The sequence below is a fragment of the Hyperoodon ampullatus genome (genome assembly GCF_949752795.1).
Source record: "Hyperoodon ampullatus genome assembly, chromosome: 10".
Lineage (NCBI taxonomy): Eukaryota > Metazoa > Chordata > Mammalia > Artiodactyla > Ziphiidae > Hyperoodon > Hyperoodon ampullatus.
Window position 1 is genome coordinate 52439672 of NC_136923.1, and position 12302 is coordinate 52451973.

General features: G+C 33.9%; 1 protein-coding gene across 19 annotated transcripts in view; it reads left to right on the forward strand.

Annotated features, from left to right (window-relative positions):
* Positions 1-12302, forward strand: part of CLASP2 (cytoplasmic linker associated protein 2) — a gene marked incomplete at both ends in the record, with an annotated part of 179389 nt that overhangs the window by 121168 nt on the left and 45919 nt on the right. For 5 of the 19 annotated variants that reach the window (XM_079712222.1, XM_079712238.1, XM_079712236.1 and 2 more), the window contains 4 exons: positions 2672-2842; positions 3405-3512; positions 8229-8335; positions 11382-11626. In XM_079712222.1, the coding sequence (XP_079568348.1) occupies positions 2672-2842; positions 3405-3512; positions 8229-8335; positions 11382-11626 (631 nt within the window). Of the gene's footprint in view, positions 1-24; positions 52-2671; positions 2843-3404; positions 3513-7199; positions 7263-8228; positions 8336-9994; positions 10019-11381; positions 11627-12302 lie in introns of all 19 variants that reach the window. The other 14 variants (XM_079712220.1, XM_079712233.1, XM_079712235.1 and 11 more) reach the window with 6 other exon arrangements.

Genomic DNA, 12302 nt, shown 5'->3' on the forward strand with positions numbered 1-12302 from the left:
AACTCTGCCTTTACACTTGTTCAGGATCACAATCTGCTAATACCATTGGTGGTAAGAATATATAGACTTTATGTGTGCATCTATTGTTTCATCACCTATTTTCATTATCAAGAATGGGTTCTATTCAGCAGAAATTCTTAACATTTAATATTATATTATTCTGTAGCCATTATTGGGGTAAAAATCACCAATTATGATTTTTCTTTGACCTGTCCTTATTTATTACCAAAACCCTGGGTTTTTTAAATTATCCATGTTGATGCTATAGGTGTAAACATTCAAAAACGAAGGAGCTATAGCAATGCCTTGAAAATATCTCATAAAAAGTATAAAATGGTAATTTGAAAACTTTAGGCAGCACAAGAGAAATTAGATATCTAATTTCAAATTTCATAAATTAGAGTATTTTCTAGTAGCATGCTATTCCCTAGGTACATCATACTCTTTTTCATCAACTATGTGGTTTTCCTAGAAGAAATAATTAGCCTTGGTAGTTCTTTTGCTGGGGAAAGAGCCTTGATATTTTCTTCTAAGTATAAATAATTCCAAAATGGGTTGTAGGCACTGGAATTAACACACTGTTGGTGGGGGCCGGGGGTGGGGGCGGCCATTGGAGAAGAGCGGGTAATGACTAACACTGCCAATTTTATTTCCCAGGAGAGGGCATGGATGAATTTAAATATATAGAGAGTGAGCTTGCATAGTTTTGATAAAGTCAATAAATCTAGAATAGGTAGCGTGATTACTCTGCTTCTATACTATATGTTTCCTCTCTGCTGAATAGATCCACATTTCAAGGAATTCTCCAGTCTCCTACCAACACTGTCACCCCCTAAACTTACATTAGTTTTAACAGAATAACGTGTTGTATGTGTTCAGTTCATAATTTATACTTTTTATATTGTTGCAAGTGTTCCCATAAAATATTCCATCAGCTTATCTTGCATTGTGAGTTTGTAGCATGTTGGGTGTTTGGGTGTTTTGGTGTGTATGTTTAGTTTAGATGCTGCATGGAGAAAATAGGTGCCTTGTGAGTATCTCTAAGGTTATAACTGAAAGAAACTTGATTTAAAGATTCTTCACCTGAAATATCATGAAACAATTCAAATGAATCATCATTTTAAAGTACACTTGTATAATTTCCCTGCAACAATTTAGAATTCCTTCTACACAGATAACAAATTGCTAATGTCATCGTAAACATTGATTTGTTTTACGGTATTGCTATAACCAGCGGAAGATGAGTTTCATTTTGTGTGCTAATAAAGTTTAGGAATTAAGCATGAGTTTAAATTGTATTCAGGAAGACCATGCCAAGAAAACGGTAGCCAGGGTCACAGATCAGCAGCCCATGAACCACGTGCAGCCTGCCTCTATTCATGTATTATTTGGTCTACACAACATGATAAAAATCAGGAAATGTCAAAGCGTTCATTTAAAAAAAAAAAAAGTCCCAAAATGTAGCCAGTATTACCTCAAGACAGAGCTGGCTTGAACTAAAAAGTCACCACTCCCTGCTTTACACTCAGCACTGCTCCCTGGTTGATGTTCCCTGCTTGTCCCCATTGGCTTTGACTCTTTAATCTTTGCTCTGTGGAAGTGAAGTGTCATTGGGTAAGATTATACCAGGTGAGCAGTGACTGTGGAGAAGTTCCCAACAAAGAGGAACTGTTGCTTTCATGAAGTTTTATTTAAGTGCAAGTTTAACTTTTATAATGCTACCATCCAGAATCTAGAGTTAAATTATACCTTGGAGTTATCTAGTTCATTTTCCTTTTCAATGCAGACACAAAATGTTTTGATTGGCAAGGAGCTTATCCCCTTAAACACTAACGTGTGCAATTCTAGTTTAAAAGCATGTTTCTTAACTTTTTTTTTAACTCTTACCCCAATCTCTGAGATTTTGTCCAGCTCCCTTTCTCTATCCCTGACCACGTATCCTTTGTCTTCCAAGACTGAAAATCACTGGTTTAGAAAGGGTCTGCCTTCTTTGACATTTATTTGCCCATTAGTCGTGTTTTACCCTCAGTATACATCTACTTGGCAGACTGGCCACCCAAGACCCCTTTGCTATTTGAAGGCAAATAGCAAAATGCAAGTTTCTTTTTCAGCTGGCCCAACTCTGTAAACATTTAAAATTAAATCTTGTAAAAATTTAAAAATATACATAGTTGCAAGATAACCTTGTTATGCCCATTTAGAGGCATCTCAGCAGGCAAACTTTTAACAGGAAGCACATTTTCATTACCATATTCTTAACAAAAATCATAGCAGTAATAGAATTATTAATATTTTCCTTTTAAATGTATAGCTTTTTAACATATAGCTTTAGCTGCATGAAATGTATTGTTAGATAAGTTATTTCTTTGGAAATATTTTCTACTATTTATGTTCTGAAAATCATAATAGTGTTGTCCTTATTAAACATAGCATCTTATACTCCCCAAACTGAAAATATATTTACATGATTTACCATTCAATCCTAGTATATATAGTATACCTTTTTATTCCAGGTTTTGAGTATATATAAACCTTCCTCAGTCTAACTCCTTTGAACTTAGAACTGCCATTCCATCACAATTTTCTCAGGTGTACTTCTTGAATTTTTATCCTTTCAACAAGTTCTCTTGGAGTTCACATCTTAACGTTTGTGTGTGTGTTTGGTGTTTAGCTGGCAGCCGGTCTGGGTCTCCGGGAAGAGTTCTGACCACAACAGCCCTCTCCACTGTGAGCTCTGGTGTTCAAAGAGTCCTGGTCAATTCAGCCTCAGCACAGAAGAGAAGCAAGATACCACGAAGCCAGGGCTGTAGCAGAGAGGCTAGTCCATCTAGGCTCTCAGTGGGTAAGATTTTTGTGCAAAACTTGGGACCTTGTATTTCTTTAGTATTTCAGACATTGAAGACTTCAATTTAGGCACTTTAAGTTAGAGAAAAACAACTTAAAATTCAAGGACAACTGAAATATAGGTTAAAAATGGAATTAGATATCTTATCTTGAAAGTATAATTCATTTATATTTTAAATCTTTTTATTTTAGTAAAATATCATTTTACTCTTCTAATCACATACAAACTAGAAGACTGTATTCAAGAATTTTAACTGTATTCCTGGTAATGCTTCATCAAAAAAAATTTCTTCTCAACCTTAGAAAAAACTTATTTATTAGTTTTTAGGAAAGAATAGAATAGGGACTTACCTGCTGATCCAATGGTTGAGACTCTGCACTTCCACTGCAGGGGGCATGGTTTCGATCCCTGGTCGGGGAACTAAGATCCCACATGCTGCATGGAGTGGCCAAAAAAAAAAAAAAAAAGAAAAGAAAGAAAAGAATAAAACCAAAATATCAAAAATACAAACTCTATCTCCTGTTTACTCCCCTTCTGTGCTGCTGTTGCTTCATACCAGCCCGAAGCAGTCGTATTCCTCGACCAAGTGTGAGCCAAGGGTGCAGCCGGGAAGCCAGTCGGGAGAGCAGCAGGGATACGAGTCCTGTTCGCTCTTTTCAGCCCCTTGGTAAGTGTTTGGGCAGGTGTGAGGCATATTGCTTTCCTGTTGTGTTCCTACCATCTGATAACCTCAACACACCCTGGATTTAGTTGATGATTTCTTCAACTGTATCTTTTTCTCTATCTCTTTTCTTTTTAAAGACAGTCAGAAGGAAATTATATGTTTGGGCAATTCCTTTGACATTTATCTGTCTTAAATGAGCAAGTTAGACATTGGATAAACAAATTGCCTTCATAATCAAGTAAATATCATACAGATTTAAACTACAGAATATTGAATTCAAGATTTTTCTTAACAAATCTCCCTATAAAATTTAAAGACAATATTTAAATATTTACACTTAAGTGAAATATGGACTATTTAGTTTGATAAAAATAAAGACTTTTGTCCTTTTTAGCAGAAATATTAACATTTCACCTTAGATATTTCAGATTACTAGAAAGAATGCTACAAAATAATATATGAACTACTTATTAAAATGGGAGGGATTAATATTTTTATAGTATTTTACAATTTAACAACATTTCCCATGCATTAGCTTATATCATGTCATTGCTGTGAAACCTGTCTGTCCCTGATTATAGAGATTGTATTATACCCTCAATTATAATACTATATTTACCTCAATTATAAAAATATTAAATGATTTTTTAAAAACTAAATATTTTAGAGTAATTGGAGAGGCAGAATTTTTTATGTTGAAAATCTTTAGAATTTCTGTGTGGTCCTCAGCATTTTAACTAATACTTTGTTTATATGCACTTACCTATAGCCATTTCAGGTTTTTTCTTTTAATTCCATAAAATGTAGGTTACTGTAATACTTAAGAGAGTTGCAGTTCAGACTTTGTGACACTTACGTAGAACATAGTTGCACTCATTATTTATTGGAGTTATTATTTCCTTCAATAGTCACGTTAGTATAGAATTTCTAGAGATTAATTTCTAGTTCTTTGGGCCATTTGACTCAACTATATCACTACTAGACTATCTTATACTGACCCTTTGAGCTAGGAACTCAGGCAGGGGGATCCTCAACCCTTGTTTGTGTTCCAGTCCCAAGTGCCAAAGAGTTTCCTTCTATACTCTGCCAGAGGTAGATTTAGTTCATGTACAATATACAGTAGGCTTAGTCTGTAGAGTATCTGTGTATGTGTGTGTATACATGCACACACACATACATATATATATGGTACATCCTCATGCATATATGTTTAAAAATGAAATAAATCTTACATTTGTATAAAGTAAGCATGCCACCTTGAAGAATCGAAGGAAGTAGAGTGGGTGTGTGGTAGTTTAAGAGCATATGTTCTAGGGTCAGATGGCCTGGTTGATACCCCAGCTCTGTAGCTGTTTTATACCTGGGTTTTTCCTTATCTGTAAAGCTAGAATAATAATAGCATGTAGTTCTTAGCATTGGCTTTGAAGACACTGTAAAGGAGAGAATACATGGAAACTGTCCCTCAGAGCAGTGTTTGCACACGGTGAGCACGTGGTTATCACGGTCATCGTCACTGCTGCGACTGCTCTTCCCAGTCTTCCCCCTGGAACAGTGCTTGCTTACCTGCAGTTAGTTGTGTGACACATCAGTGGCAAGGATCTTAGATTTTTTTAACGATATAATACTTACATTTGTATAATGTAGAATTAGTAGAAAATGTGAGATATCGGGAAGAAACAAAAATAGGTTTCTGTACCGTTTAAACCTGTACAATAGTCAGAGATTAGAGGAAATTTATAACCAACTTCTAATTACTTAAAAAATAAACATGTTAATATGCCTTTTTTTTAAACATCTTTACTGGAGTATAATTGCTTTACAATGTTGTGTTAGTGTCTGCTTTATAACAAAGTGAATAAGAATGTATACATATATCCCCCATCCCCTCCCTTTTGCTCCTCCCTCCCACCCTCCCTATCCCACTCCTCTAGGTGGTCATGCCTATTTTTAAAGAGATATGTTGTTTAGTCATTGATCTTCTAGATTTATCTCAAAGCCGCCATTTGGCAATTTAAATCATTTAAATTTTATTATTAAAGGAGGCAGTTTTCCCAATTGTGATGAAACATCCTATTTGGTTTAAAGGTGGTTAAACCTTTTAATCATATAGTTTTAGAAGAATTGAATTTTATTGCCCTTTATTTACATATGGATATTGCATAGTAAAGGTAGCAGATTAATCCTGTTTATTACACAGAGATGAAGATAGCATTCCCAGAAATCAGATTGTCCTTTTCATTCCCATTTTCTGCCATATTTGCCTACATTTTTCTCTTTCTTTATTTGGTGAATCCTTTAGTCACCTCTGACTTGAATATGGCCATTCAGCAGATGAATCCCATAGCTTGCCATTTATTCAGTTGTAACACAAGGCCAGCCAGCATCAGGGCCCTAAAATACCAGAAATAAATCAGAGCTAAACAAAGATGAACTCTGGAACTCACACTCTTAGTTTCCGGAACCAAGATTCAAAAAAAGGCTTACATTATTACAAGCACGTGAGTGTTATCTTCAGCCACAGATAGCTATTGATTTCAAAAGGTTTTCAATTTTTTTTTCATCTATTGAAGCATTTCCATATTGCTTCAACTCTTCCTTATCATTTTAGAAATTATTCTGTTGGGTAAAATTAAAACTATATATTAGTATGTTTTACTAATGATACCAATCACCTTTCAGGGTCTGTTAAACATTTTATGCAACATTCTCTCTTTAATCCTGTCTCTCAATCTTTTTGATCATTTTCTTATTCATTAAGGTCCTGTGGCAAAGGAAAGAGTAATTCATGTAATAAAAGTATTTTAACTGTTCTCATTAATATATCTGAAGCAGAGTAACTTTTAAAATGAGTAATGTTTCATTAAATAATAAAATGATTTTTTCCTGGCTTATTTGTTTGTGTGTGTAAGAAAAAGACTGACTTTATGATGTTATGAAAATCAGGATTTTAAGATCTAAGATTTTAAATATCCTAAATTTAGATTTAGAGAGATGTCATAAATATAAGGAGAAGTCACAGGTTTTTAGGTTTTTTGATTAAATTGTTAATACTCCCCTTTTTTGGTGCTCAAAATGTGCTTTGATATTTAACTAATCTACTGAATGCAGAACTTATATACTGTGAACCATTATAGAAAACATTTATGTTAACATAAATGAGGTATGTTATCTTTTGAACAATGTAAAGATGGTATGTGTACTATTTAAGAGCAAAGGCCTTGAAAGACTACAGATACTGAGGTGTGGCCTTGATCAAATTAATTAACTTTTCTGTGTGCTTTAGTTTAGCTACTTGTAAAATTGAATAGTAACAACTGCCTCACTGGGTTCAGGATTAGAGGAGATGGGATTATTATTGGTTGCTATTTACCATAGTGGTTTTTTTTTTTGAAACTACAGTGTTCATTTTTTTGTCTCATGCTTGTACTTTTGACATTTCCTTCCATTTGAATACTTAATTTTTTGTCTCCTGTGAGCTTATGTCTGTCCCCTTAGGTGTAAGATCTGTTGTGTGTCAAGGAAGATACTGCAATGCAAGTGTTCAGTTGCCCTAGTCTAAGGCAATATTCTGATCCTTAACTATTAATAGTAATACCATTGTGAACTAACTCTCCTTGCCTGACTGTAGTGCTGCCACTATTCCTTGTTTCTGTAGTAATAGATGAGGTTTGTATGGTCCTGTTATTCCAGCCTCCAGACACCATTCCAGATCTACTGGTGCCCTCTACGCCCCCGATGTGTATGGGGCCTCAGGTGAAGGATGAGTACATTTTCACTATCATCTGTGCATTCATCTTAAGTTTTTTGTCCTTGTCAGTTTCCATTGAGTAATCATGTTTTAAAATTGATTTGTTTTATTTACATTTAATTTGTTGGAGAGTAAGTCATTTGTGGGTTTTTAAAAAACTTTTCCCCCAAGTAACTTTTTTCCCCTCAGCAATCTTATTTGAACATTTTTCTCACTGCAGATGGGCATTTTTCTTTTGTATAACCTAAGTTATGTCATTTTAAAATATAAAATTGTTTTATGTTCTCAGTTATGTACTTCATCTTTGTATATATGTTTAAAAAAAAAAACCAAAATGGTGGATGAAGTGTTTTAATTGTAAATGATGATATATTGTAGAAAGTAGTTGAGAGGAAGAACCCATCTATGGTTTGTCTTTACATGCCTCAGAGTGTCGGGCAATAGTAGGTCCTTGACAAATATCAAATGATACATCTTAGTTACAGAATGAATCAGCCTATCTTGAAGGAGAAGAGATAATAATTGGAGGGGTTTTCTCTTGTAAATTCCTGGCGTGCCTTCCTTGAGCTCCCTGATTGTTACTGGTTTGAGAATTGATCTTTGTTCTGGGCTACTCTGTGGCTCAAGCAAACAGATGAGATTTGCCTGACTGATAGAGCTAGATTAATTACAGGGCTATAGACTTGCAAGCCCTTAGTTGGCCAGCCATGCTTTCTTCTGTCTTCTGGTGAAAAATATATCATAGCTACTATTCTTTAAATTTACTTCCCACACACTGTCAGTGATTTTAATTGCCTTTGCCCTTTTATTTGACCAAAAATAAATGTACCCAGAGAATACAGTATTGCTTTTAAAATGCTTTGCCCCATTGGTTTTTTTTTTTCCTCCTCTTAAGGATCTTAAAGTTTCCAACGTGACCCTGTTACATTTATGGCTCTCTCAAAGCTATTTTCCTTCTTCTGATGAATTAGGTCCAGGGTATGGGATCAGCCAATCAAGCCGACTGTCATCCTCTGTCAGTGCCATGCGAGTCCTGAACACAGGTTCCGATGTGGAGGAGGCAGTAGCAGATGCCTTGGTACTTTTCTCCATTTCCTTATCTTTACAGATGTTCCAGCTGTGAAACTAATGTATGAGTGAGCCAATCCACAAGTGTGGGAAAGGAGATGGGAAAATTCTTGTGGATTAAATCTAGGAAGATCAAATGTGGGCAATGTAAAAAGCAAAACAGTATAATTAATTCTTGATCTTTATTAACTGCCAAATTTTTAAGCCAGGGCCCATAGTAATTGATGGGATGTCAGGAATATAAATATTGATATTGTTAATATGGTGATTTTTTTATGCACTGTAATACACTGAGAATAAAGACAGATAGATTAGTATATAAATATGTACACTACAAGTATGTAATTTCAAGTTTAGCTTAACCTTGGGTATTTAGGGATTGTTTTAGTTTGGTGTACAGTTTTGTTTAGTCTTTTACTTATTTGTATTTTCTGAGCTGAGAGAAAGTACAACTTCAAAACAATTATATTTAAGATATCTTTCTGGCTCTTTATACCTGACACATTAAACAGTGAGGCTTAAAAACATAATCCATAGATCTATGATGGTTTGTCAGAAGAGTGCTGTTCAGATATCACTGTAGTTTTTCTCACTTAAAATTATGAAGGAAGTATTAGAAACAGTGATTATAATTGGCTTTTGCCTTTTTCCCAAGTCAGTTCAACATGATAATTTCTCTTTCAAATTATGATATTAATCCTATATTTGAGAAGTAAGCATTTACTCAGTTTTTTACACAGAAGTTATAAAGGTGTCATCTTCGTTTTGAAATTTAAAAATACATTATGCCTTTTAAAATTACATTATCACCTCTTAACCAGTGTTGATAAAATATTTGCCACATATATTTGAAAAACAAGTTTTTAAAAATATTCATTGATCATAGCTGTAATATATTAAATGTAATCACGTGTAGTTCTAACAGTCTGTATGTGCTGAATTTTTCTCTTTACCTTAGCCATCTGATTTTTCTAATCAGTATAACTAAGTAGGAACTTTGTTCTCTTGAGCTTGGGACATATTGATCACATCTTGTTCCGGTGATATTAAATCAGTCATACGTTTTAAATTACTATTCCTCATCAGTGTATTTCTCAAATTATTTTTTAATTTCTTGTAAGTGGATGATTTACTAGTTAAATTCTGCTCACATAAATTTTATGAATTGAATGGATTATTCTTGAACTATTACTTGTTATAAGATGTTGTATTTGATTTATATGAGGAATATTTAGCCACCAGGGCTAAAAGCTGAATCCCAATAATTTGACTGTGAATACTTCCATTATTTGCATAACATAGATATTCCAGTTATAACTATCAGTTTTTAGGAAAAGACTATCCAACTATTAAGTCTAATTGGACCTAGGGAAAATCATAGAAATAAAATTAACTTTGGAAACAACAAAAGGATCCAAATAGGAAGAAGACTTGAGTTTCTTTGGAAAACTGGTTATGGGAGTATTTCTGTAGCTTAGATTTTTTTCTTTGGACTAAAGGATATTGACAAGTTAAAGATATATTCTCCTAATAAGCAGTTCTAATGTATCTATATATTTAAAAAGTTAATGTTTCTAATTATGGGCATTGTTTATGCCTACTTCACTGTGCTATTTAGCAAAATGTTTTTCATTATTTTCAATTTTTCTCTTTAAAAATCTGCTCTCAGCTCTTAGGAGACATACGGACTAAGGTATAGACATTGCTGTTTTCTGACATCTTATGATACCATAACTTTTTTTTCTTTCCTTCATCAGTTTAACAGATGATAGTCTTGTATAAAAAATTCAAATGGAAGTAATAAAATCCTTACATATACATCATTTTTCTGTATATATGATTATATGATTATCAACAGGGAGATAGTGCTTAAATAGAGTGTCCTATGGGGGTTCTCATCCTTTAAGCCTGATTACTTTGTACAAATGCGATGATGTCATTGACACTGATGTCTATAACAAAACTGGTCTTGAAGACCAACACAGGAAATACCACATTTTTGCCATTCTAAATTAAGTTGGTGCCTCTAAAATCAATTTAGTGATGGAAATGTCATTATAAAACTATTTTTAATTGAGTTCAAGTTATATTTCTTTTAGATTTTAAACTTGGAGAATTTAAGTCACCTGGAGCTGTGTAAAATTATTGTGCTTAAATGTTTCTTAGAAATATCTTCACTGCTCACCAGCCTAAATTCAAGTATCAGATTACATAAAGATTTATTTCTAATTCTTCCAAAGAAATCTCAAGTAAGCTATTTATTCTGTCTCATTTCACTTTTAATATTCAAAGTAAAATTAGCAGTTACATTTATTAAATAATAAGCTTCAGATGTAAAGATCAAAGGAATCTAAATATGCTTTCTCATAAATATTGAAATAGACAGTATAGACACATTGGGAAGAACATGGAGGACCCTCTAGGAGCTTGCCTCCTAAAAGTAAGAGTAAGCAAAACAGGCTCTCATCATTCTGTATTTTGCTTCTCTAGGAAATGTCAGGGTTGGGTACAAGAGAAGAAAGGGTGGCAAGACAAGTGATAGTAGAAGTGAAAGGAGAATAGAGGAAAGAGAAGGTTGAGAGACAGAAAAAAATAGAACTTTACATGGGGAAACATGTTTTTCTGATCCATTGCCCATTTTCTGATCCATTCTCATCCTTTAAAAAGGTAGTAATTTCTTCTTAACAACTCAGAATTTTAGTACAGAGTCCATTCGTTTATAGTCTTGTAGTTCTTTTTGGTTTTCCAGAAAAAGGAAAAAGAAAAGGAAGAACCCCATGTTTTTAGTGCTCCCCACTTTACATATCTGACTTCCATACAGTAGTCTTATTCTGCTTTTACCACTCCCCATAGTTAAACAATATTTCATCATCTACTAACTCCTAAAACATGTTTTTTGAAGAAAAACTAAATATCAACATTTTATTATTACAATGATTAGCAGCATGCTTTACACTGATTTTTAAACAAAAACCAGTCTTTATGGTCAGTAGAAATTTGTGAAATACCAGCATATTATTTTAGCTACCACTAATGAGAGTCTTTATGTATAACAGAAAAAACCTGCTCGAAGAAGATATGAATCATATGGGATGCATTCAGATGATGATGCCAACAGCGATGCATCCAGTGCTTGTTCAGAACGCTCCTATAGCTCTCGGAATGGTAGTATTCCTACATACATGAGGCAGACAGAAGATGTGGCAGAAGTCCTCAACAGATGTGCTAGCTCCAACTGGTCAGAAAGGAAAGAAGGCCTCCTGGGTCTGCAGAACTTACTAAAAAATCAGAGAACGCTAAGGTGAGTTATATTGTCTTTAAAATAATTGTGCTGTCTGGTTAGCACTTCTTGACTTGACTTTTTCATAACACTTTAAAGATAGTGGTACGGGCTCATACGTGTCCTGAATTCAGAAGGTGGCATCAAAATATTTTCCCAAGCCTTAATCCTTTAGGACCATCTATATTATTGTTACTTTTAAAAGTTTTAATTAACTTGCTCTATTTAAAGAAACATTCTAAAAGGAAACTTTTTATTCACAAATAGATGTTAAATGAAAAATGTTATTAATTTTTTAATGAAAATAAATAATAAAATATGCATAAAGCTGACTCATTATTAAAATTCATTCCTGATAAGTTTTTCAGTGAGATGAAAGAATATTTATGCTCATTTGGAAATGAAGGTATATTCTTGGTGTTTGTGTAATATTTGAATCTTGGTATAATATGAAATGGATTTGGAGTGAATTTCTCTAAGAACAGAAGTTTAGGGACATCCCTGGTGGTCCAGTGGTTAAGACTCCACGCTTCCACTGCAGTGGGTGCGGGTTTGATCCCTGGCTGGGGAACTAATATCCCCCATACTGTGTGGTGTGGCCAAAAAATAAATAAAGTTAAAAAAAAAAGTTTATATTGGTTTTTAGTTGGGTTTGATTCGGTTTCCTTTCTTAATGGCTTGCTTGCTTTTCCTCTCT